Source organism: Anguilla rostrata, chromosome 5 (genome assembly GCF_018555375.3).
Source record: "Anguilla rostrata isolate EN2019 chromosome 5, ASM1855537v3, whole genome shotgun sequence".
Taxonomy (NCBI): Eukaryota; Metazoa; Chordata; class Actinopteri; order Anguilliformes; family Anguillidae; genus Anguilla; species Anguilla rostrata.
This window is the reverse complement of record NC_057937.1, coordinates 20,315,918-20,340,699: the sequence shown is the minus strand read 5'-3', so window position 1 is coordinate 20,340,699 and position 24,782 is coordinate 20,315,918. Positions and strand designations below refer to the sequence as shown.

At 48.1% G+C, this 24,782-nt stretch overlaps 1 protein-coding gene across 2 annotated transcripts in view; it reads right to left on the bottom strand.

Moving 5' to 3' along the window:
• The window catches only part of LOC135254961 (insulin-like growth factor 1 receptor), a 118,557-nt gene that overhangs the window by 18,137 nt on the left and 75,638 nt on the right, over nucleotides 1-24,782 (bottom strand). Inside the window, exons 3-10 of one of the 2 annotated variants that reach the window (XM_064335594.1) lie at nucleotides 11,696-12,002; nucleotides 9,333-9,541; nucleotides 8,821-8,965; nucleotides 4,066-4,274; nucleotides 3,045-3,171; nucleotides 2,305-2,540; nucleotides 936-1,103; nucleotides 180-387 (exon numbers count right to left, since the gene is read on the bottom strand). In XM_064335594.1, coding sequence (XP_064191664.1) covers nucleotides 180-387; nucleotides 936-1,103; nucleotides 2,305-2,540; nucleotides 3,045-3,171; nucleotides 4,066-4,274; nucleotides 8,821-8,965; nucleotides 9,333-9,541; nucleotides 11,696-12,002 — 1,609 coding nt within the window. The remainder of the gene's footprint in view (nucleotides 1-179; nucleotides 388-935; nucleotides 1,104-2,304; nucleotides 2,541-3,044; nucleotides 3,172-4,065; nucleotides 4,275-8,820; nucleotides 8,966-9,332; nucleotides 9,542-11,695; nucleotides 12,003-24,782) is intronic. The other variant, XM_064335595.1, reaches the window with a different exon arrangement.

The following is a 24,782-nucleotide window of genomic DNA, read 5'->3' as shown; positions in this document are numbered from 1 at the left end:
ACATCTTTCTCACTTTATTCAGTGTTCTTAGGCGTGAGCGTAGGATTCCACCCCCCTTCTCGCTAAAATAAACGTGTATTTGAAATTGTTCGGCGGTAACCGTGGCGCGGAGACGCGCGCGGAACCCCGCCCGCCCTCCCGAACCCGGCCGCGTTGGCGTCGGGGGCCCCGCGTCTCACCTGGGCGTGAAGATGGCGTTGTGGAGGAAGTTCTCGAACACCTTCCGGTACGAGGCGTCCTCGGCCTCCGCCTTCAGGTCGTCCACCGTCTTGGGGCAGGGGCAGCAGGGGCCCTTGTCCCCCCCGCCGGCGTCGGACTTGGTGGGCTTGGTGTCGTCCTCCAGGTCCACCGGGCCCGTGGCCGAAATGCGGATGGGGATCTTCAGCTCTGCGTCCAGAGAGAGACGGAGAGGAAGAGAGGAGGAGAAACAGAGAGAAGAGGGGGAGAGAAAAAGGGAGGTGGAGAGAAAGGAGAGATGGGGAGAGAGGGAGGGAGGCAGAGATGTGGGAGGGATGAGTGAGCGACAAAAATGGACAGAGATGGCAGAGGAAAGGGAGAAATTAAGAGAAGGGGGGAGATTACGAAAGTGAGAGATGGACGGAGTGGGAGAGGTGTGCAGAGAGAGATGAGGAATGGAGAGTGGATTGAAGAAGATGGAGAAAGGGTGGAAAAAAGGGAGAAGGGGTGTTGTGAGAGACAGAGAAAGATGAGCTTTTTTGTTAAGCAGTCTATAAACATGAACACACTGTACAATCCTGATGCTCAGCCAAGTGGCTAACCCAAAAAGTAAATAAAAGTTCATGCTGCACCAACAATAAAAAGTAGTTTTCCATCAACTGTTGGGTACCCAATTTTACCCCCCCAATGTTTCCCCAGTTTGGAAAGGAGAGTTGTTTTAAGAGGGGAAGCACAGGGTACCAGCAGGGGGCGCTCACCTTTAGAGCAGTAGTTGTGCTCGTACAGCTCCTTGTCCTCAGGCTGCTGTTGCCAGCGCACCAGGTAGTAGGTGAGGTTCCCGTTGGGGGAGATGGGGGGTGACCACTTGATCAGAAGCTTGGAGGAGGAGTTTGAGTAATAGCGCACATCCAGGGGCATGGAAGGCTCTGCAATGTGGACAGATATCAGCGTGAAAAGTAGTAGGGCTACAGGTGTGTGTGTGTGTACCTGAGGGGCTATACAGGTGTGTGTATGTACCTGAGGGGCTGTACAGGTGTGTGTATGTACCTGAGGCGCTGTACAGGTGTGTGTATGTACCTGAGGCGCTGTACAGGTGTGTGTATGTACCAGAGGCACTGTACAGGTGTGTGTGTATGTATCTGAGAGGATGTACAGGTGTGTGTATGTACCTGAGGGGCTGTACAGGTGTGTGTATGTATCTGAGAGGCTGTACAGGTGTGTGTATGTACCTGAGGCGCTGTACAGGTGTGTGTATGTACCTGAGGCGCTGTACAGGTGTGTGTATGTACCTGAGGGGCTGTACAGGTGTGTGTGTGTGTGTGTATGTACCTGAGGCGCTGTACAGGTGTGTGTATGTATCTGAGAGGCTGTACAGGTGTGTGTGTGTACCTGAGTGACTGTACAGGTGTGTGTGTATGTATCTGAGAGGATGTACAGGTGTGTGTATGTACCTGAGGCGCTGTACAGGTGTGTGTATGTACCTGAGGCGCTGTACAGGTGTGTGTGTGTGTGTGTGTGTGTGTATGTACCTGAGGCACTGTACAGGTGTGTGTATGTACCTGAGAGGCTATACAGGTGTGTGTATGTACCTGAGGCGCTGTACAGGTGTGTGTGTGTACCTGAGGCGCTGTACAGGTGTGTGTGTGTGTGTGTGTATGTACCTGAGGCGCTATACAGGTGTGTGTATGTACCTGAGGGGCTGTACAGGTGTGTGTATGTACCTGAGGGGCTGTACAGGTGTGTGTATGTACCTGAGGCGCTGTACAGTTGTGTGTATGTACCTGAGGGGCTGTACAGGTGTGTGTGTGTGTGTGTATGTACCTGAGGCGCTGTACAGGTGTGTGTATGTACCTGAGGCGCTGTACAGGTGTGTGTATGTACCTGAGGCGCTGTACAGGTGTGTGTGTGTGTGTGTATGTACCTGAGGCGCTGTACAGTTGTGTGTATGTACCTGAGGGGCTGTACAGGTGTGTGTGTGTGTGTGTGTGTGTGTGTGTACCTGAGGGGCTATACAGGTGTGTGTATGTACCTGAGGGGCTGTACAGGTGTGTGTATGTACCTGAGGCGCTGTACAGGTGTGTGTGTGTGTGTATGTACCTGAGGGGCTATACAGGTGTGTGTATGTACCTGAGGGGTTGGTGCGGATATACACCACTTCACTTTTGGCTCCCAGAACATGTTTGTCCTCCACCGCCAGGGTGATGGCCTTGACAAAGACGGCGTACTGCGTCCAGGGTTTGAGTGGGGACAGCAGGACGCCCGGGTCCACGTCCTTGTCCTGCGGCAGGTCCACGTCCACCATATTCCAGCTGTTAGAGCCACACCCATCCTGTCCGTCAAACTCCGTGATGTTCTGGAAGGGCCTGCAATACAGCAACAGAGCAGCCTTTAAACAAAGACCCACGCACACACGCACACAGACACACACACGCACGCACACACACACACACATGCACACGCACGTGCACGAACACACGCATGCACACAGACACACACACACAGACAGACACATACACACACACACAGAGAGACACACACAGACACAGACACAGACACACACACACACAGAGACACACACACACACACGCACACAGACACACACACGCACGCACACACACACACACATGCACACGCACGTCACGAACACACACACACACAGACACAGACACACAGACACAGAGACGCGCACACACACACACACACACACACACACACACACACACACACACAGACACACACACACAGAGACACACACACGCACACACACACACACACACAGACAGAGCAGACTCAGTCATACAGTGTAAGAGTAAGCGCTGGCTGGCTGTACCAGCAGTAACAGCCGCGGTGTTTCTAACTGCACTCACGCTTCCTTGTAGTAAACGATGAAGGTGATGAGATCGCGGTAGTCTGGCGGCCGGTAGCGCTCCCAGATCAGCTTTATCCGGTTACTCATGGTGCTGTTGGACTTGAACTTGAGGATGTGACTCTCACCTGCACCGACAGAAAAAGAAGCGCATCCATCACATCTAAAGATAAAACTTTTCCGCACTTAATTCAATCCTCATGCTATTGCTTAATGCTTATCGATGTGGGAATAAGCTCTGTTCATTTTGGACAGTTCCAGAACACACCATTTTAAAATTCAGTTGCGCTTTTTAAAAATGTTCTTATCTGGCAGCCTAACACAATTCCCATTAAGAATTTCACGATCGTCTTAAATAGACATCACAGACAATGATTCTGCAATGAAATATGAGAGCTTGAGGCAAGGGAAGTATGGTAATGAGTGCTTGCACTCAAGATCGCAAGATAAGTCAAAGACAGGAACAATGTGTTGACGTGCCAAATTGCTTGATTTGTGTGTGCGAGCACGTGCGTGTGCAGACTGAAATCAGTGTGTATGCGTGTCTGTGTGCGCGCGTGTGTGAGAAAGAGGACGCGAGCTGGCAAGTGCGCGAGTACTGTTTCCTGGATACGAGAGGGAGAGCTAAGAGGTAAGAGCCAACATGGCTGCTGTCGTCAGCACAGCGCTCCGAGCATTCCATCCGCGGAGGTCGCCGTGATGTCACCGACCCTGACGGCATTCTCCCACATATATCAACGCCGACAAGGGGGGACCTTTTCTCAATTCTGCACAGCGGGAAAGATAACCCAGTTTACACGGCACGCCGTGTGCTTAAAGCCACCGGAGTCTGCGAGCATGTGACTCCGCCTCTGGCGGGCTGCTGGACACCTGTGAACACTCAGGACCCCTCCGCAATCCCATAAAAGAGAGAAATACAACCCCCTGGAGCATCCCAAGCGCCACATCTCAAACATAAAGCCGGAGACTCTCGCAAGCTTTCGGGCGCGAGGGTAACCGAAGACAGGGGGCGCTCTACTCACAGCTGGCTCGGTCTCCGTTGTTGCGGAATTCGCCCTCGTCGAACTTCTCGGCGATCCCCGTCTTCTCCCACATCTTGCGGATCTCGGAGACGCACAGCTTGGGGTTGAAGCGGAAGAACAGTTTCCCGGCCTTGATGGTCAGGTTGTGCTGGGTCCAGTCCCAGAGGTACTGGAGGTGCTGGTTATCCAGAGCAGAAAACGAGTACATTCTAAAAAAAGAAAAAAAGAAAAACAAAACAAAGAAAGCGATTAACTGGCGTGTAATGTAGGGCCTACGTATCGTTGCTGTCCACTTTGACTGTTCTCATCCAGTTGTGCTATAAGTTTCTCAGCCAGATGTGCTGTAAATGACTACCGCAGCACCACAGCAGAAACTCAGGGAGCACAGAGGCGACAATAAGCCTAGTCTGATAGGCCCGGTCTGATGCTATGATGGCGCGGGTGTTTAGTGGTTCCCCGGCGGTGTTTGTACCTGTAGCGTTCCTGCTATTCGCGCCTTTGCTAGCTCAGGTTCATACCGCCGTCATCTAGGTTCAGGAAACGCTTCTCCACACCCGATCAAACGGTGCGGCTTCCACCGATTGCAATTACGGGGTTAATTCCCAAAGCGTGTTTCTCCCGCCCCCTGTGATGTTGCCGGCCAATGACGGCCAACGTCGGCCGATTCCCTTGCCGTGGGCGCTTTCTAAAAATCATCGGAGACGGCGCCAGAGGAAACGCGGAGCACGAAGGGGTAGAACCGAATCACCTGACAGAGGCTGTAAATCTGGCCCTTGCTCTCGCTTTCGCTAAGGCCTGTTACCATCTCCCCGTGGGTGCCTCAAGGTGACCACGCCGGCTGGTCTCGCAGCGTTCCCGGGATCACCGGCACGCCCGGCTTCGGCCCGTCGCCTCAGAGGGGACGGATTCGCTTTCCCGCGCTCGGCCAGCAAGCCCGTTTTCCAAAACGGGAGGGATTAATCCACCTGACCTTCCAAGAACTGACTGCATTTCACCAGCGGATACACAGGCAAACTCATCGCAGGCGAGCTGGCCCGAGTCAGGAGGAAATGCACAGTAGGGGGGCTGAGCATAGGTGGAAACAGTCCACATTTCAGGTTCACTCCCTGCATATGAAGGATTTCCTCGTTTCTTATCATTCCTGCACCAAGAGCTGCTCATTTTAATGGTTTAATTAGTACCAATAGGCATAACACATATGGTTTTTATTTTCTACTATTGATTGCCTTCTCCACAATGCTGCCTGTTACTCCTGTTTCCTTCCTTATCCCCACCTATTTCTTTAAGGCCTTCATGCAGATGCCAAATTTGGCCAATCTCACCCATTCAGGGGGTGTTCTATTTAAGGCTTTATAATTGCAGATGTGAGCATCACAGAGACTAGAAAAACAGCACAAATGAAGCAAGACATTTGTACAATTTACAATTTAGATTAATTTATATTCATAATTCAGGGAGAAATAAAATAAATAAATACATACATACATACATAAATCCTTTAGTTTGAAATGAAATACTGAGAGATCACATATATAAAATAGAAGAACTATACATGGATCCTGGATCATAGACTCCTTGACCAGAAGTATGCAAAATCTGAGGGTGATACAGAGAACGACCAAAAATCTATGAAGCAAAAAGCAGTGTACCCCCCTTAGTGTTTAAATCTATCCAAAATGTCTAAATTGTGTGTTGCAGAAAAACATTACATAATCATATATTTCACAACAAATCAACTATTTTGGCTCATGAAACTCACTTTTGCATCATTTCCAAATAGAAATTACAATCTGTTCATCAGCATAGGGGTCTAGACATCTAGCATCTAGGGGTCAAATCACCTATCCCAAACCGCACCAAAAAAGAATGAAATGGTTTTTGTCTATTATAAAGCACATAAATAAATTAGCCCCTTATGATGGTTTAAGATGAAACATTGATATCACACTGAAAAATAATGCAAAAACACACTATGGTACACAGACCTAAATATGTAATCATTCACCCTCTTTTTGTTTTCTGTACTCTGTGCATGGGAATGGGATGACATTTTACAAATGTTACTATTTATGACCACTCAAAAGGAAATCTTACATTCCTCTAGCACGTATCAGCACACAGTAAATTTGAATGTGATTTTTCCATGCCCTAAGTGAAAGGTATAGCCCATGGAGACAGGAATACCCCACATTACGTACAATAAGATCGCAATAAGGTTAATATCCCACCGTCACAAAAAAGTTGGTGATGCTGCATATTCACGGTAAACGAAACAAACGTACAGGGCGGCAGTGTAGCACAGTGGGTAAGGAACTGGGCTTGTAACCGAAAGGTCGCAGGTTCGATTCCCGGGTAGGACACTGCCATTGTACCCTTGAGCAAGGTACTTAACTGGAATTGCTTCAGTATATATCCAGCTGTATAAATGGATACAATGTAAAAGTTGTGTAAGTCGCTCTGGATAAGAGCGTCTGCTAAATGCCTGTAATGTAATGTAATGTAAACGTAACACATGACAGCACAACCTATAAATGCTTAAACTACAGCATGTGGAATGCCCACATTGGAGCATAGCCTAAACCTCCTGAAAGAAACTCAATTTCATTGTGAGTGGTATGAATTCTAACAAAGCAGGCCACTACAAGCCACTACGTTAACACCGCCAAACATAGGTCACTGGGGAAATCTATTTGGCTGTAGTATCCTGTAGACTACAGCAACACTGCAATGCAATTAGGCCTGTGTTTGTACAAAAGAATGCTAAATGAAAAAAATAAAACCAGCTAAAATGCATTTTTTGCATGTTTGTATTTGACAGTGTATTTCATATGATCACATAAATGTTTGCTTTAATGTTGACTGCTGCGTTATTTCTACTATATTCCACGAACCAGCATCGATTCTACCAAATTAACTTGTTTATTGCTCCTACAACGTATGGAAGTTAGCGGCTTTAGCTAATCATCGCGAACCTATCTATTGACTATTGACATCAAAAAAAAAAAAAAAAAATCTGTAACATTAATAAAATGTTGGCCGTATTGAAATATTAGAAAATTTGTGTGAAGTTCCCCCACTGGGAACTGGCTGATACATCCCATTACAAAGAGACTCACTGACAATGACTGTAATGCTAATGAGAAGAGATCTTTTGTTTTAACCGAAGGTTTTCTGTCTGGCGGCGTTGAGAACTTTACCCATACTACCCTGCATGCCGCATCGATAAAGCCTTAAATACTGTTAATTAGGCAATGCTTTCTGTGATTAACTGCCCACTAACTTTGTCCTTTCATTCAGGGCTTAAATATTAAAAACATGGCTATCGTCAGCAGTTTAACAATTAATTGTTACTAACGAAAACGACATCCGCTTTGGGTGCGATAAGCATGGACTGACATCTTTGGGCCACTGCTGAAAAAGTTGAGGTCTAGATGGCTAATCGACCAGGACAAACCCCCGAGGGCTTCCCAGGTCCCAGCGGGCGGGGCTTCTGGGGGCGGAGTCGCCGATCAGGAGACACGGAGCGCGTGCGGCTCGGCGAGGCGGCCCGGCGCGGTCGCGGCAGAGGGCCGCTGTGGCTTTAAAACGGGCTCGGCCCGGCCGGACCCCGAGGAATGCGCGGAATCCCGGCTTCCCTCGGTAACATTCCTGCGTCCGTAACCCAAGACAACAAGCAGAGGGGGCAAAGGCCTTCCCATGACCCCCCTCTCCGCCATCGCTGGACGCTCTCCAGTCGCCGCGGCAACACACTGCCCCGTTTGTGCCACTGTTTTTAGGGCCTCCAACAGCAGAGACAAACCCTTGCCCCCTCAACAAACTGCCACCCTCTCAAGTCCATTTATTTCCGATGCCCACTTTGGGACAGCTGTGGGAAATGGACTTTGGCTGGACACACTACGCCAATGCATCAGACACAGATCTTTAAAACTGCGTCACTTTCATTATATCTGCCCCCAAAAATTGGAAAAAGGAAGGTAAGAACATTTTCAGATGAACATTTAAAATAAATCAATAAATAAATAATGCTATCTGGCTAAGGTTTCTGTTACCCGAAGGCTAATATGCCTCAAATACTGTGTACACCAATAATCAGAAGGAAAAAAACTGACTGCTGGCTAACAGAATCTGCAGCTTTGAAAATGTGTAAGTAACCATGGCAGATTACTGATTACACTTAATATCTGCAGTCAGTGGAGCGCGCCGTTTTGTTTATTTTTCCTCGAGCCCGCGATCTGGCAAGCTCAAACTCGTGCGGGACAAGTGAACAGCACGGTTTGTATACTCTGTAACGTTACCGGAGAAATTTAAAAACTCCGCCCTCATCGTTTCCAAAGACATTAGTGACCAAAAAAGGGAGTAGCATATCAGATGGTGCAAAGAGCAGGATTTGCTCAGGTTCAAAGGAAGAGACAAGTGAAAATAATGGCTAGTATTAGCCTCCTCACAGGGGCTCTAATCACACGGCACTGTTTCAGACCCAAACCTTTTTCTCCCCTATTTGTCTTGTGAATACTGGTTTCCCTCCCCTTGGTTGTTTGAGAGGATCCCTTAAGTGACCATTCATTCTAAGTTCTTACTTGTGGTGTAGGGTAATCACAGGCAGCCAACACAATTTATGGGACGGGACACCATCGATGACCTGTCCAACCAAACGTTCTGGATATGCAGACATGTAGCATGAAGAGGGGAGACGGAGAGGAGAGAGAGGGAGAGAGAGGGAGGGAGAGAGAGAGAGAGAGACGCGCCCAGGCGTACCCGTCCATCAACTCCTCGCCGTTGATGTAGCGCAGGCTCTTGAGGAAGGACAACGAGCCCAGCGTGTGGGAGTGCCGGATCCTCACGTACCCGGTGACCGTCTGGATCAGGCCCATGAAGCTCTCCAGCTCAGAGGCGATGTTATCTGTGGAGGGACGGGCTCAAAGCTCCACTCAATGCTCACTCACGCATTTACTTCAAACCCCCCTACCCAAATTTTATCCTCCTCTCCATATACAGCGCCAGAGAATATCTCTGCGTGCACTTGTGTGCGAATGCATGCATCGTGCATTCCTGCGCATGAGTGACTATGCGTGTGTGTGTGTGTGTGTGTATGGGCATGACTGATCTATGGCTGTTCATGTGCAAGTTTTGTGTGTATGTGAATGCGTGGGTGTGTGTGTGCATGCATGCGCACATGTGTGTGCGTGTGTGCGCGCGTACATGTGTGTTTGTGTGTGTGTGTGAGAGAGAGAGAGAGAGGGCGCCCCCTGCTGGCCCACAGTACTCACTGCCACGGCGGATGTTGATGTGCAGGTTGCCTTTGATGACAGTGCAGCCCTTCAGTGACTGTGCAGCGTCCACAGAGTCGATGATCTTTTCATCGCAGATCTTATCGCACAGACCGTCACAGGCACTGCAGAACATGCTGAGAGAGAGGAGAGAGGGAGTGAATGATACAGAGAAAGAGAGGAGAGTGAGATGAGGGAGAGCCAGAGGGCTACAGCGAGAGAGAAGGGGAGAGGGATGGGTGTGTGATAGAGAAGAGAGACAGAAAGGGAAAGAGAATGAGTTGAAGGGAAAGAGACAGATAGCAGTGACAGTGAACTATGACTCCAGAAACTCCAAACCTGGGCGGTGCCAGGGATCGGGGGCGGGGCATGAAGCCCGGGCACGCCCCTTCTCCACTCCACTCACTTCAACCCATGTTTGTTTGAGCCGCAAGGTCTCCGGCTCAATCGAGAGACGATAGAGTTGCAGACAAACACCCGCCCCAAAAACATTCCGCAGGAAACAGGAAGGAGTGGTGAGAGTTAGGCTAACCCAGGTCACGTTGATCTAAAACGCTCGCGGTCCAGTTCCGACCGCACACGTTAAACCTTGCAGAGGTACGGTTTAAAACTCATCGGGGCTGAACCGCTGAGCCACTTCGTATCAGATTTAAACGCCGTAGCCCGCTCGAGACAGGGGCCGTGCTGAGGCTTGCGCTCGCCGAGGAGCCTTTAAATAGGCTTACTGAATTACAGATCGCTCGCTAGGAATGCCCTGCGCCGTGGTCCAACGGCGGGATTGTTTTCCCGAATTGTTTTTGGCCTCTGCCGGGGTATCCCGATCGAGTTTCGCCGTTCGCACACACACAGCACGGTTTCCCCCAGCGGTCTAAAACCCCCAGAACACTTCAGACAATAACAACAGAAGTCCGCAGCATCCCACTTTACTGCCGATCTAGTCTAGCAGCTTAATAACAGTCACCTGATCCGCTTTCGCTCGCGCTCTTTCGAGAGCGCGCTCTCTGTGAAAGCAGACGGCCATTTTGAAGTCCAATAACCGAAAAGCTGTTTTCTTTTTTGCAGCATCGCGCAGGTTTAACGGTCGCCTCCTCCTGCAGGGATGGCATTTTCCCCGATTAAAGAAAGAAATGCTGATTTTCAGAGAATAAATGTCTCTGCTGCAGACATTTGGCTTTAAGCTGAACATCATCTCACAATGAGAGCAAAAGCACTTCATGTGTGCACGCGAAAGTTCTCTGGCCTGGAAATTGCCTGCTGAAATTAGCACTGCTGGAAACAGCAACGGGGTGGACAGGTTCCCAGACTACAGCTGATGAAGTGGAAATAACTTTGATTAATCATTAGTTTATTACATTAGATTAATTATTTGAGAAATTAATGATTAGTTGATGAATGATTAAGCAGAAATATATAAATGTATTATGTATGTTTTAATTACACCGTTTAGTTATATATACATACATATGTGTTCCTGAAGTCCCTAAACTAAAACTATTTATACAGCAGGCCTATAATAAGCTTTAGAAGTGCCTCAGTATTCTGTGACCCTGAGCCATCCCTGCCTGCTCTCCCCTCTATGTGATACCATTTGTTTACCTTACTCTATAAGAGGCAGGTGTGATCACTCACTTACACTCTCTTATACCCGCTTGTCTGCATTTACAATATAGCAGACTGGTGTGTCTCATGAAATACAACTTTTATGATAACCTTGGGTGATTCATTTAATGATGGGTGATTTTGTGACAATTGAAGTATTTCTGTCAAATGGGAATTTGGTACTTTGGACATTTTAGACTTGCCAAAGAGTTTAACTCAGAACGGACACACGGAAGCAGAGAGACAGAGAAAGAGACCGAAAGCAGGAAGAGAAAAGACAAAGACACAGGCTGGGGGACGACCACAGTTATAGGGCCCCATGAAAATATCTCACATTTGGCTCCACCACCCCAGAATATCCTACGTTATAATACTGGGGTCCTCAATCCTATCAGTAAAGGGCCAGTGTGGGTACAGGGTTTTGTATTAGCCCAGCACTAAGACACCTGATTCAGCTTAACAAGGTCCTGATTGGAGACCATGATAGGTCAATTAGTTCAATCAGGTGTCTTAGTGCTGGGCTAATGCAAAAACCTGCACTCACGCCGGCCCTTTTCCGATAGGACTTGAGACCCCTGTTGTAATATTTGTTGAGGGCCCCAGTAAGTGAGGGGCCCTCAAAAAACATGAAAACAGGGGTCTCAAATCTTATCGGAAAAGGGCCTGTGTGAGTGCAGGTTTTTGCAGGGCCCTTGGAAACGTCGCCGGCGCACACGCGGGCTGGCGGACGGGGGCGGGGGAACGGAGGGGGGGGCGGGGCTCACCTCTGGCTCTCGTTGCGGGTGAAGCCGGACGGGCAGTCGGGCACGCACTCGCCCTCGTGGATGACGAAGCGGTCGAAGTCGTTGGGCAGGTGCACCATGCCGCACACGTCCATGGTGATGCAGCGCCAGCCCTCGAAGCTGTAGGTGTCGGGCGGGCAGGCGGGCACGCAGTGGCCCTCGTGGTAGAAGTGCAGGCAGGCGGCGCACGCCGCGTCGCTGTCGGGCTCCGCGCAGCTGCCCAGGCACTGGGCGTGGCAGCACTCGCCCGCCTCCGTGCACGCACGCCCGTCACACTCGTTAGGGCACACTGAGAGAGAGAGAGAGAGAGAGAGAGTGTTATGGTCATTTTCAAACCAGACAATATAAATGTCTTGGCAGTATAGTATACTTAAGCAGTAGCTCACGACAGGCCGTGGTATATGGTTATTATATCACAGCTAAGGGGCGTTGTTCGGCCCGACGCGAAGCTAAGTGATACTGAATTGTGCAAAGGAATTAGACGTCATAGCCGTGGTATATGGTTAATATACCACAGCTATGAACCAATCAGATTGCTTGATTTGAGCTACCCGTTTTATAAATGACAAATATACATTACATTACATTACAGGCATTTAGCAGATGCTCTTATCCAGAGCAACTTACACAACTTTTTACATAGCATTTACATTGCATCCATTTATACAGCTGGATACATACTGAAGCAATGCAGGTTAAGTACTTTGCTCAAGGGTACAACGGCAGTGTCCAAACCAGGAATCAAACCTATGACCTTTAGGTTACAAGCCCACTTTCTTACCCATTATACTACACCGCTGCCCCATAGAAGCTGGGGTTTATATTTTTTTCGTATCGCAAAATACGTCATGGAAACAAAGCAGTTCAACTGAAATGAAACTGAGGAAGACAGAGAGAGACGGAGGAGAGGAGTTAACCACACATCACAGCAGGTGTCTGGCAGCTCCGTCTGAACCCTGACTTAATAAACCTAAGGCACTCCCTCTCACCCCTGGACAGCTGCAGCTTTCAGTTTGCACCTTAAGATCAGCAACCGATTCAAATCCAAGAATCCAAGTGATTAACTGCGTTATCAACTGCTTTACTTGATCGATCAGGTGACTAACAGCACTTAATGAATACCACTCCCACAGACCGTAGCATATCCACAGACTGTGCCAGAGCGACTTCCTGTTCTTCACCTCATCTTCCGGGCCTAGAAGCACATCGCCTGCACGGGACACCGTGAGAAACTTCTCCAGGCGTTTTCAAGTGGACAGGAAATGAACAGCGTAACGAACAGTCAGAAATAACGTAACGCATTACAAGTGCTGTTCACAGTCAGTCACATCGCTCGTGTGTTTAGCACACCATGAGGTCTGACGGGAAAATCTTTCACAGAAAATCCGTCTTTTTAACTGATAAAACGACGGCGCTCGCTTAACGAGTAACCTGCTGTCGCCTACGAGTATCGAGACGTTACTCAGCTTCTCGTTAAATATCGGACTCGGAAAAAGGAAACGTCTGCGAAACGTAACCTTACGGCCCCCCTCTCTCTGCAAAGTTCTGGCACGGCTTTCAAAATGGCCGCCATGAGGCCGAAGGCAGAGTACGTATGGCTGGAGGGGAAAAAAAAAAATCTGGCACAGACAGAAGTGTGCAAAATGTTCACGGGGGTGTAGAATTTCTATTGGCTCAATATTTGATCTTTACAACGTGCTATACAAATGAACTAAAATAGTCAAATAAAATAAAAAAATTCTACCCTGTCACCAGATTTTCTAGCCTGGACTAGCCTTCATATTTTCCATCGCTTTACTTCATCTCAAATGTTGCAGGTTTTTTTAAGCGAGCGGTAAGACTTGAAATGACACTGAGCTTACGTTTTTACACAAATTACTTTTTAAAAAAAATATATAACGACATAAAAAAACGTCTAAACTTTAAGATTTGGGTGGGCTTAATAGGTAAACACACCCTAGAGAACAGGTCTGACGGACAGTCAAGGTTGGTGTGGAGGGGAAGCAAAAATAGGATAAGACGCACATCAATGGCAATCCTGATCACAAATAAACAAATATGCCGTTAACGCGTAATAATTGGCAAGGCAACAGACAGAGAATGTACAAGCTGGTAATGTGAGAAGCTTAAACCCATTAGAGGTTTTCAAACAACTGCCTGAAACAGCAGCCCTGGTTCCTGCAGGTTTGGACCTCACAGAGCTTTGCTGGTACTGACTGGAGCAGAGGAAGGCCTGCCTGTCTGCGCATCTCCTCCAACCCCCAACCCCCACGCACGCTTTACTGAGGCAGGGGCGGGACCTGTCTGTGTGTGTAGTTAGCATTACAAAACGCACTTCCCATGACAGCAGGCAGCTGCCGGGGTGAACACAACTGCCTCAGAACATGTCGCCAGTAAAGTCAATGCTGTGACACACGCAGTCACGCACGCAATTACACACTCACATGACACACACGTGGACACGCACAGACACGCGTGGACGCGGACACACGCACACTCACACACACATACAAGTGCACACGTGCGCACACACACACACACACACACACACACGTGCACACACACAAACACACACACACGGCACCGTGAGCGGGACTGGGACCGAGCTCCAGCGGCTGGCATATCCGGCGGTAACGGGACACCTCAGGTAGATGCCCCCGGCGCCGGCCCGCCGGCCCGCCGCGCTCGCGCTGCCGCGCGTCTCCTAGCAACGGGCGGCGAGCGGGCTGGCACCACGCCCGGCGAGGCCGCGCCGGGGAGAAGGCCGTGTCTGAACGGGATTTCTCAGATTTGACTTATTCCTTTATACAGCAGCGCTCCGAGTTATGAGGACACCTGGCCATCGCGTTTATTGGGGCCATGAATCCAAACGATGACAAGCGCGCAGGCGCACACGGTAATCCCTGTATATACAAGGCTTTCTTGTGTGTGTGTGTGTGTGTGTGTGTGTGTGTGTGTGTGTGAGCTTCAGATTCTTGGACATTTGGTCGAGGACAGAGCGGGAACGTCACGAAACACTACTGTGGGCTTTATGGACGGGTTTGGCTGGGGGTGCAGCTTGGTTGCTACGTTGCTAAGTTGCTAGCAACGTGGATATTTCATATAGTTTGGCTTCATCAAGGCTGCATTTTTGAGGACAGTAGGGGGTGCCCTTCCACATTCTGGACATCCAACCGATTCCTTTGATTTTTCTTTTCCTGCGTTTGGTTTCACTACTTTCCCTCCCCGCCAAATAAAATGAGTCAAAATGACAAATCTTTAAAAAAAAAACCTCACGGTGAGTTTGTAAGACGTTTCAGCTGCAGCCGAATACAGATATGACGCTAATCCGCTCCAGTTAATGAGCCAGCGCTATGTTAGCCGTTATAAAAAAGCCTCCGCTATTTCTGCCGCAGCTGGACGCGCTCCAAACTGGAAAGATTTACTCGCGGGTCTCCTTACACACCTTCCACGCGGCGAGCCGGGGTGGTGACGCGTTTGGCATTTACGTAAGGACAACGAGAGGGGGGGAGAGCTGGAATTCGCTAAAGGCCGGAACTGGATCTTCAGGGGGCCCGCACACTTCCTTAAATAGCCACGTGGGGCCGTGTATTGTGGCTATTTAAGGAAGGGGAGCCGGAGGCGGGGGGGTGGGGTGGGGTGGGGGGGAGAGGGGGATGTGCGAGCGGGGAGAGGGGGATGGCTGTGCATCATTTGCGCAAATTCCTCAATAAGGATAACATTCCTCAATGCGCCCCACCCCCCACCCCCCACGGCCTCCCATATAAGCCCAAGTTGCCCCCCCCCACCCCCCGCCCCCCCAGCGCGGCCGGACCCACGAGGCATCGGGGACACGGCGGCGTATTTATAGCCCTTTCCCTGGAGCCCGGCTCGCGGGCCTATTTCCGAACCCCGCTGCTGTGCCCGCAGCTATGCCAGGCATCGCGGGTTCCGACGCGGGAAGCCGCCGCCGCTGCCCAACAAGGAGCGCAGCGCTCCCGTGAACGCTTCGGGGAAGTCCGCGGGGAGTCAGGCCACGGGGGGAGGGGGAACCGCCCCCGCCCCCGCCCGCCTCTCTAAACGGCCGCCCCGTCTAATTCCCCTCAGCTCAGCGCGTTCGTCAAAGTCGCGGGCTTTTGGACCGATGCTGGACGGGATTAGCCTCAGCGCAACGACAGTGAACGCAACTGCTATCTTTTAAAAGTCTGAAATCAAACACACTTTCGCTTTATAATATATTTTCCTAAAAGAGAATTCCCTCTCACTTAAGCTTACAGTATCCGACCGTTGACTTATAGCAGCTGTGTGCTATACGTGACATTTCTGTGTCCTATCTATGAAGGCCCGTAAAAACTCCAAATATCGTTTCGTCAGATGAGCATACTTTGCGGCCTGTTACCCGGAAACAGAGGACAATGGCAACGGGGGCGGAGTCACAGCTGGTAAAGCGCTACCATAGCAACAAGAGCAGGTGATGCCATCCCTTCACTTCGGACATGGCAACAGGCACTCGGTCTTAAACATTCAAGTGACAGATTATTCCAATTCAAATTCTCCGAATACTTTAAATATAAAAATTGTGGGGGAAAAGCAGCTGTTGGATGTTTCGGAACAACGACAGATAACTCTTTCTGTACTTTTTATTTAGTCTTGCATATTTTTAGCCGAAAGGAATTTCGGAACATTGACCCACTAGTATGTTTTTTTTTTTTTTTTTTTTTTTTAAAGGCTCTTAATTTCTTAATTTTCTCCACAATTTTGTTGTTCGCTTGTTCCTGTTCCGAGCCAGTGTGCAATGCGAGAAATCCCCAGAACTCTCCGGCAAGGAGACTAATCAGACAGCAGAATGTTAATCACGAAAGTGACAGCGCCCGCCCAGGAGCGCAGGGACGCGCGTTCATCGACCGTCACTTCAGTCATCAAATGTTCACGGTCACTCGTCTTTATGCTAGACCCCCATACGTGCGCGTCTCTCACAAAACTGAGGGAAATCTTGACTTGAATGGACAACATAAGTAAATGCACGAAGTTTAGCATTTAACTATTTTGTGTGACGATGGTCAGAGTGGATTCTGAGGAGCAGATACAGCGTGCGAGCATGTATCACTGAAATCACGACTGAAATGGGGATCGCTCTCAGCTGAGCACCCAACGCAACAGCGATGGCCACCACGTCTTACGGTTCAAGAAGAAGTCTCGCAGCCATGAAGGATGCCATATAAATAAACTGTGAAGCCGTAACCAAATGGAAACTCCAGGGACGAGGCAGAGGCTTTCTCATGTTAGGACGCCGCGTGTCCCGTGGGTTCTCGCCCCCGGGAGCGCTTTCTGGGATTCTGGGTTAGGGGTTAATGGGCTTCTGGGTCCGGGGGGGGGTTCTGGAACCCCGCGGTACAGAGATGTTTAATCACAGATCAGCGGGGGAGTCCAAAAAACTTCAGTCAGCAGCCTTCCGCCGAACATGCCAGAAATACCACGAATCATTTCAGCAGACGCCGAGTTCACACCAGGCCAGCCCCTGAGAAATTCATTACATCGGCTCATCTGTAAACAAAAAGGTGCATGTTTGTTTTTCTGTTTTTATTTTATTTTAATTTTTTTTCTTTTTTTTTTTTGGGGGGGGGGGGGGCATGCTCTGATTTTTTGGCATGTAACTTCCAATAAAAATATTTTTACAAAGTGAATCCACTTTGAATGCTCATTTCATCATTTGCGTCAACAAAAACACGGAGAGGGGGGCGGGACTGGGAGGAGAAAAACAAACTGGCTGGAATTCCGAAACGCTCCAGGTGAGTGCACTCAAACAGCAGCGCTTGCGTCAAAGCCACACAGTGTGGGCCCCAACGCGATTCGTTAGGGGGGTGGGGGGGGGGTGACACGGCTCTGGTCCCTGGGTGGTCACATGACAGACAGCAGGGATGCTGATTGGCTGAGACAGGAGTCCAGGGGAAGCGCAGAGGAGGCGGCCGAATGGAGGGAGAGAGAGAGAGAGGGGGAGAGAGAGAGAGAGAGAGAGAGAGAGGGGAGAGACGGGGGGAGAGAGAGAGAGGGGGAGGAAGAGAGAGAGAGAGAGAGAGAAGTCTAGCCTTGGCCATGTGATCCCGGGCTGTTTGTGATCTTGGGCTGAGATCATGTGACTACCCCCTCCGCCTCCGTCTGTCACAAACAGCTCAGTCTGACCTGATGAGGAGACGGTGAAACCCTGTGAGCGGGCAGGGGAGCGAGCCAGCGTTCCGCAGAGCCTCGCTGCTGGGGGGCGGACGGGGGGGGGGCTTAAATCACGCCACACACAGAGGAGAGGGCACAGGGATGGGGGGCAGTTCAGATACAGAGATCGAAAATTGACCAGAAACAGAACCGACTGCTGAAGATTGTTCCTACAACCTTTTCGTCCCCCAGGCCCCCCCAGCCCTCTGCGTCAGGGCCCAGGGTGCATGCGTACTACAGTGTTTACAACTGGCGGCGAGAGAGCGGGAGGGAGGGAGGGAGGGAGCGCCGCGGGGGCGCGTGTGCGGGTGCGTGAGGCTAGCTGCGCTCCGCGTCACTCCCAGTCTCCCCTCTCACTCGCAGGGAAAGCAATCTGCCCGCATTCTCAGGAAAACACAGCCTCGCTTCAGCCAGCGTCTCTCCTGAACCCCCCCCCCCCACTCCCCAACCCCCCCCCACACACACACACACACACACGCACGCACACACAAACGCTCGTCTAGCTCTCAGCGTCGCGCCGCCACGCGCTGTGATTTACGCTTCCCCTTATCAGCGTTTACCTCAGAGGATACCCTTCAAATTGCCACGCGCCGCCGTGGAACATTCCGGTGATCTATCTCTTTACCCGGAGCTCGGGAGGAAAAAACAAAAACAAAAACAAGAGCGAGTCGTGAGTTGCACGTTAGAGGGATCCGTGCCCACCATCTGCTGAGCTGTTTTACGGAAACGCCAGCCCAATAGGGTCCGGGAACTGACAAAATAAGCTGACAGCCCCCACCCCGCCACACACACACAAAAGAACCGAGGTGTGTGTCGACGGAAATCAGGAATTTGGTGTGTGTGTGGGGGGGGGGGGGGCAGGTTTTAATTATCATAGCATGGGGGAAGTTCTACAATAACCATCATTCAATGTCCCATGAAGTCAGTCCAAATGAGGAGGGCATCAACTACACGATGTCTACATGATTAAGCTAATGTCAGCAGTACTGGTCCACTGAAATGACACACGAGCAATTATGAATTATGATGGTAAAAGCATCGCCGGGCTGACGCTGGTCCCTGTCCCTAGGCCAGGTATTAAAGCAGCTAGGGCTGGCCGACAAATTGATATTCATCCACCGTTTTATTCCCATTTCCTTCCTGTTGATCCAATATAGACCACTGCCATGTCAAAGAATGCCATTTTTACAACACTCCAGAAAGAAAGCGACGGACCTATCGGGCTCCATTTTAATATTGTGGTTTCATGGGCATACCATTTTAAGTAGCCAAATTTGCCGTATTTAAACAAGATAAATGCACAATTGTCACTTAATTAAATTTACAGAGTTCATCTACAGGTGGTCCTCTCTGTGTTTTTATTTAAAAATATATATACAATTATATAAAATATGTATTTTTATATTTGTTAAAAATATTGTTTATTATATTAATATTTATATCATATATAATAATAATAATGTGTTCTTGTTGCAACACAATGACACAAAATAGCAATAGAGCCAAATACTGATGACTCCAGGGGTCTCATAAGCAATACTTCCTGATTAGGGTCTCATAAGCAATACTTCCTGATTAGGGTCTCATAAGCAATACTTCCTGATTAGGGTCTCATAAGCAATACTTCCTGATTAATGAGGAAAACCACATTCCTGAGTAAAAGCTGGAGACTCAGGGCAACTTCAGTCAAGTGAGGGATGCACTCTGACCACCCTAGTAACACAAGCAAAACTATCAAAACAGGGAATTTGATCAGTGAAATCTCAATCATTATATCTCTTACTAGAGAAAGATTCATACAGTACGTGACAGATATAAGCAATTGGATGATGCGTGTATGACATTAAGACTCTCATTTTTTAATATATATTAACATGTAGACTATTATGTATGTATTGGAGCACTATAAAGAGCACTTGTGTTTACTGATCGAATAAAAGTGCTCGCCATCACCAACCACTGACCGATGCATTTACACTCAGATCAATGTAAAGGACTCTTTTATTCAATCTAAAGATACGTTACATATTACAATATCGCTAATTAATCGTTTTTTAATTAAGCATTATTTCATTAAAAGACCGTTTCATGTTTTCGTTTTTTCATAGTCTGAATCCCTCAGTAACTTCAAAAACGTTGACGTCTGCTTTATATTTATGCGGGGGCGTTACATAAAATAGCTGCAATGCGGATCCAGGGCCAGTACGACTAAACTCTACTCCGGGAATTCCAGAGCGCCTAGTTACAAATAATTCATACCGGAGCCTAGGCTATCATTCTAAATAACAGCGCATCGTAACTGTGGAGGAGGGGGAACTGATTCAGGTCGCAGAACCAGGTAGGAAAGACCTGCTATGGCACACGAATGCCCTACATTAAGCGGGCAGCAGCCCTCAGTCTCTAACCTAGTACGGTATGTGCCTCTCGGACAACGGACTGCATCTGGTTGCGTAAACAGAAACGGCGGATTCAAAAGGTGTAACCTCCGTACGCCTAGTATGTGAATGCAGACTATACACATTTAGAGCAAAAAATTAATAAAAACACATTAATAACATCCGCCGTTTTTACAGATAAACGCAGCGCGTTTACCCAATAATTTACTATGATTAGGCCCGGTGCAACACAAGTCGCTTAATACATTCAGCAGCAAAGGCCCTAATGAACAGAATTAGCAAGTATAGGTTCGGTGAGGCGGATAACATAATCGGCCAATATCACAGTGAATTTTTGAGCTTTCCAAATACTTCCCTGACGATTGCAGTATACTTAAGACTTACTCAACGTAGTCTATTAAGTAGCCTAACCTTAGTTCTGACCGATAAGGCATCCAACTGTTAAAACATGACTTCTAATTCAGCAATCCCTATGATCAGCAAATTGCCTAATTATTGCAATCATTATTAACAATGCAATACGATAGTTATTATTGTCACTGTCAGCAAGGTCGTCAATTTTCAATCGCCGTCACAATCAAGTTAACATGTAAGCGCAGAACCCACACGCCGTTCCTCGTTTTTCCGCGTGTAGGGCAGGGGTGCCCAAGTCGCTCGGATCATCTGTTTAATGGGTGATGGGGGGCGGGTGTGTTAGCACAACTGGGCGGAAATTCTCCTGGACCAATTGCAAGCGAGTGTGGGAGGGTCTCTGTGATTGGCATGTTATTGAGTCTGGAGTAGAAATGTGGTAAACAAGTCCTCTAGCAAGGGGTGGGGGGTGGAGACTGGTAACCATGGTAATTAAATATCCCTTCCCCCAGACTGCAGCTTGATGTTACTATACCTGCTACAATAAATGCCTGACAAGGCGTTTGCATCCTGGTGTTTTCAGTCCGAGGAGGACACACCAACCTTCACGTCACGCAGTATGAAAGCGACCGAAGAGTAACGCAGGGAGGAAGGGGGCAATATAAAAATACATTGTTTTCGTTTCTAGCATTCCGTGTAATCCACTGAACAGACGATCATCAGTTTAGCAGCTGTGATTCGTGACTGAGCGTCGGAATTAACTCAGTTTCCAGTATTCCAAGGAAGTTAAATAATCGTGGTTATGTCGCACGCGATTACCTCAGGGTTTCTGCAGTCAGTGTTTCAGAGGGACACGTTTTAAGGGGAAGGGGGTAATTGGGTGGGGATAAATTACAAAGGAAAAAAAAAAGATTATGTTGATATACACAAACACGACTGTACACAAACACGACATACATTCTCGGTTTATTGCCTCAGTTTTTTTGGTTTTGTTTATCCAGACATCATCATACGGAGACTTAGATAGGTACAAGGTTATTCATTTAAACACGCGGATATCTCCCGAATCACCATGCACCCTATCGTCAAAATTGTGTTCACCACTTCGGGTCCCTACACCTCACTACCATACTGCTGTCAGAAGCATTTCAGAAGTGACCTGCCGTAACATAAAAACAACTCAATACAGAGTATTTCAAATATGCTTACTTTGGTATTGAGAGATGAAATGTGTTGCATTACAACATCACACTCCTCTTCCAAAACAAATATAAAATTCTAATTCCATCACATTCATCTGTAATGTTTTGAACTTAACCCTAAATTCAGCACCCAGCAATTGTCATTGTTAAATAAAAACCAGGATGCTTTTTGGCACTTCTACATTTTAAGGTTTACATTTTAAACTAAAATGTAAAACAAGCAACAAGCCAAGCGAAGCAGAAAAATACATTTCCCCTTTAAAGTAATTTCCATTTTACGATGAGAGTGCACAAGTGGCATTTTTAAGCTCAAAACACATTTATGCATATCAGTGCTGTGGCCCACATTCATTTATAAATTAAGTACAAAGTTAACAAGTAGATGAAATAGATCTAACTGAAAATATTCATTGCTGCAGATTAGTTTAAACAGCGTTCTTACCCCTGGCAAGTTTGGATACTGCACAATGAAAACACAACTTCGACCTCAAAACTTATGACTCTAAATCAAGACTTCTAAAACCTTAGGCCTAAGAGCTGACCCACTAGCTCCAACCCTAAAATTCCATCCATTTTTTTAAACGGATGTTTATATATGTCAGTCTAAATGGGGCCAAACACAACAACCCTAGGGGGTTCAAACCTCAAGTTTGGGACCTCAAGTTTGGACCTCTAAATCATTGATTTCTACAAAAATAGGACTGACTCTTCCCAAACTAAATATTTGGAACATCCAGACCAATCAGGACACACTGGCTGCAGAAAAAACTCAAGGACTAAACCTACTGCACTAGGCCTAGCTAACTGAACACTTTTCAAGTTGAGACCTTAGAGTATGCTAGAGAACAGTTCAATGGGCATACAAGCTATGTTTCTGCTGAATATCTGGAGCATTGTTAGTGGTTCTGATGCAATCATCATCATCACCGTCCCTGGTTGTTTGAGGTAGGTTTATGTTTTAATTAAAATGCCATGGAGCAGTGTCTCTAGAAGTAGTCCTCCCCCATTAAGATGCATGCAACACAAACAATGGAAACTATGCGTAAAACAGTCAAACTGGAGCCATTTTGGCTCAACCGTACGTAACCTGCGTGGCAATACTGAGAGCAGACCTACAAAACTTAGCTGTTTTTAAATTAACACATCTACACTTATCGTCACATGACCTCCGGACCAGGCTAGGGCCTGACAGGAATATGATTTAATTTTTTTGCGCAAATGTAAGTGGATATTTCTATAATCACGTCCCCTTCCATCACAGGCATAGCTGCATTCCGTCTAATCCAATCACGATTCAAACAAATCAAATCCAAGGGAAGACACTCCTGTGACCTCACCCGTACAGTGAACTAGCTCCTGCGGAAGCAATATCCCTTTCCTGATTTCATCTCTGTGACATCATCCCACAAGTCCCCAGCTCCCTGGATACCCGAGACATTAAAAACATTTTTTTAAAAGTATATGTAAGATGACGACGGCAATGACATGTGCGCAAAGCAAAAGAGTTTTTGAATGGCCGATGTTGCCCAGTGCTGGCATGCTGGCTAGCACTCGGAGTTCATGGTGCTTACACAAGTAGAAACACCCACGACCTGCCAGCAACAGCGCTCAACCTGCCACTCATTCATCACCGCGCCGATTTCCATGCCTTTTCAGTTTAACCAGCCTCAACGTGTAACGTTTGGGTTGAACTTTGGGTTGAACGATATTTCAAACTAGACATTTATTAATCGGTGCCAAGTATGACTGAATGACCCACAATTGTACAAGCCAAGCACTTAACAGCCTGGAGAACTACCAGGTACTTTTTGGAAATACATAAATAAGACACTCAGTACGGGGGGTGGTGGGGGGGGCACCTGACTTTTCAAAAACAGCAAGCCATTCATTATGATTTACGTTTATGTGCAAAGGGTGCCGGCCTACGTATGAGACAGTGTACACAAGAGACAGGGTGTGTCTGTGTGTGTGTGTGTGCGCGCGCGCGCGCGTGTGCACGTCAGCCAGTTTCCTGTGAGAACGAAGGGCAAGACAAAGGGAAAGAGAAAAACAGAACGAGTGTTTTGGTGATGTCATGCCGGAGCTCCTTTTCAGAGACGTTTTTCGGTCCGTTTGGCTCCGGCTGTGGGAACCCGCTGCCAAATCAAACGGCGGATACGAGCGGCCATTTGCCAAAACAAGGGGCGGCGGACAAGCGAGTTCAACACCCAGCCTTAATAAAAGGCTCATTGATGAACCCGCAGCGGCAGGCTGGAGTAGGACGGCCCCGTCTTCTACACGGAGGCCTACATCCGTCAACATCTATTTTTCAGGAGCATCGTTTACGTTTTTATTTTATTTTATTTTTTTTAAACATGGCACATATCAGGAGTGCGCTCTGACTACGGCACGCGTGAGTTCATCTCTCCGGGTCGCGTCTGCAGCCACCGGATGGAGCTACGAAAAGAAGCTTCCCCTCCGGCCCTTCAGAGAGAAGAATTAGCACGGCGATCGCAAAGCAGTGATCATCCTATCGCTTTTCTCCGCTTTACTGGTAATGCGGTTATTGTGAATCTTTATGTTGCGATTCGGTTTATGTGGCTGTAAAGTGCAGCCGGCGAGCCAAGAATCGATTCGGACTTTCAGACGAGCCGCGGTGTGGAATCACCCAGGTCCCCGGTAGCCTGAGACCACCCGGGCGAGCGCCGTAAGGCCCCGTCTTTAATAACGACGTGACGCTTTCGCCACGTGTGTCAAAATGCAATTTAGAGAACGGTCGCCCTCACTTTACTAAGTTGAGCTCTGATTCTGAAAGCCTTTTGTTTTTTTGTAAGCGAGCCTAAAATAAAAGTTTACGCAAATTTTCGGAAGCCACTGAAACAAACAGGCTTTGCCTGTTTCACTGTTGGGGAAAAAAAAAAAAATGGGTTCACATAATATGCAGTTCTGTTGGAA